The sequence below is a fragment of the Buceros rhinoceros genome, unplaced genomic scaffold, assembly GCF_000710305.1.
Source record: "Buceros rhinoceros silvestris isolate BGI_N320 unplaced genomic scaffold, ASM71030v1 scaffold24866, whole genome shotgun sequence".
Classification (NCBI taxonomy): Eukaryota; Metazoa; Chordata; class Aves; order Bucerotiformes; family Bucerotidae; genus Buceros; species Buceros rhinoceros.
Window position 1 is genome coordinate 2,031 of NW_010417272.1, and position 383 is coordinate 2,413.

The 383-nt window shown below is 60.8% G+C and overlaps 1 protein-coding gene across 1 annotated transcript in view; it reads right to left on the minus strand.

The window, feature by feature from the left end:
* LOC104495216 (protein-arginine deiminase type-3-like) overlaps positions 1-383 on the minus strand; it is a gene marked incomplete at both ends in the record, with an annotated part of 3,427 nt that overhangs the window by 2,019 nt on the left and 1,025 nt on the right. The window contains 2 exons of the mRNA XM_010138157.1: positions 108-215; positions 301-383. Coding sequence (XP_010136459.1) covers positions 108-215; positions 301-383 — 191 coding nt within the window. The remainder of the gene's footprint in view (positions 1-107; positions 216-300) is intronic.

A 383-nucleotide genomic window follows, 5' to 3' on the forward strand; every position in this document is an offset into this window, starting at 1 on the left:
GCTCTTCCCCTCCCAAAAATGCAAGAAAAAATTGGATTTGTTCTATTTTTTACAGGTTTGCAAAGCTTTACGCCTACTGGGGGGAGGAGGAGGAGGGGGACAGGTACCAGGATGCGCTTGATGGCGAAATTCTCCAGCCCGCGGTCACGGGGCGAGTCGAAGACGACAGGGAAGGTCTTGTGGGGAGCTTGTATGTAGCCGAATTCGACCTCGTCCTGGAGAGGGGATGGAGCGGATGGAGGGAACCCCCCCTCGGAGCTGCTGCAGCGCCGCCGGGGCTGGGCCTCATCCTGCACCCACCTGGATCCAGCGGTCCTGGCGGTTCTCCGGCAGCGGGCAGACGGTGAGCGGGCACTTGGCTTTCTCAGCCATGGCGCCCACAG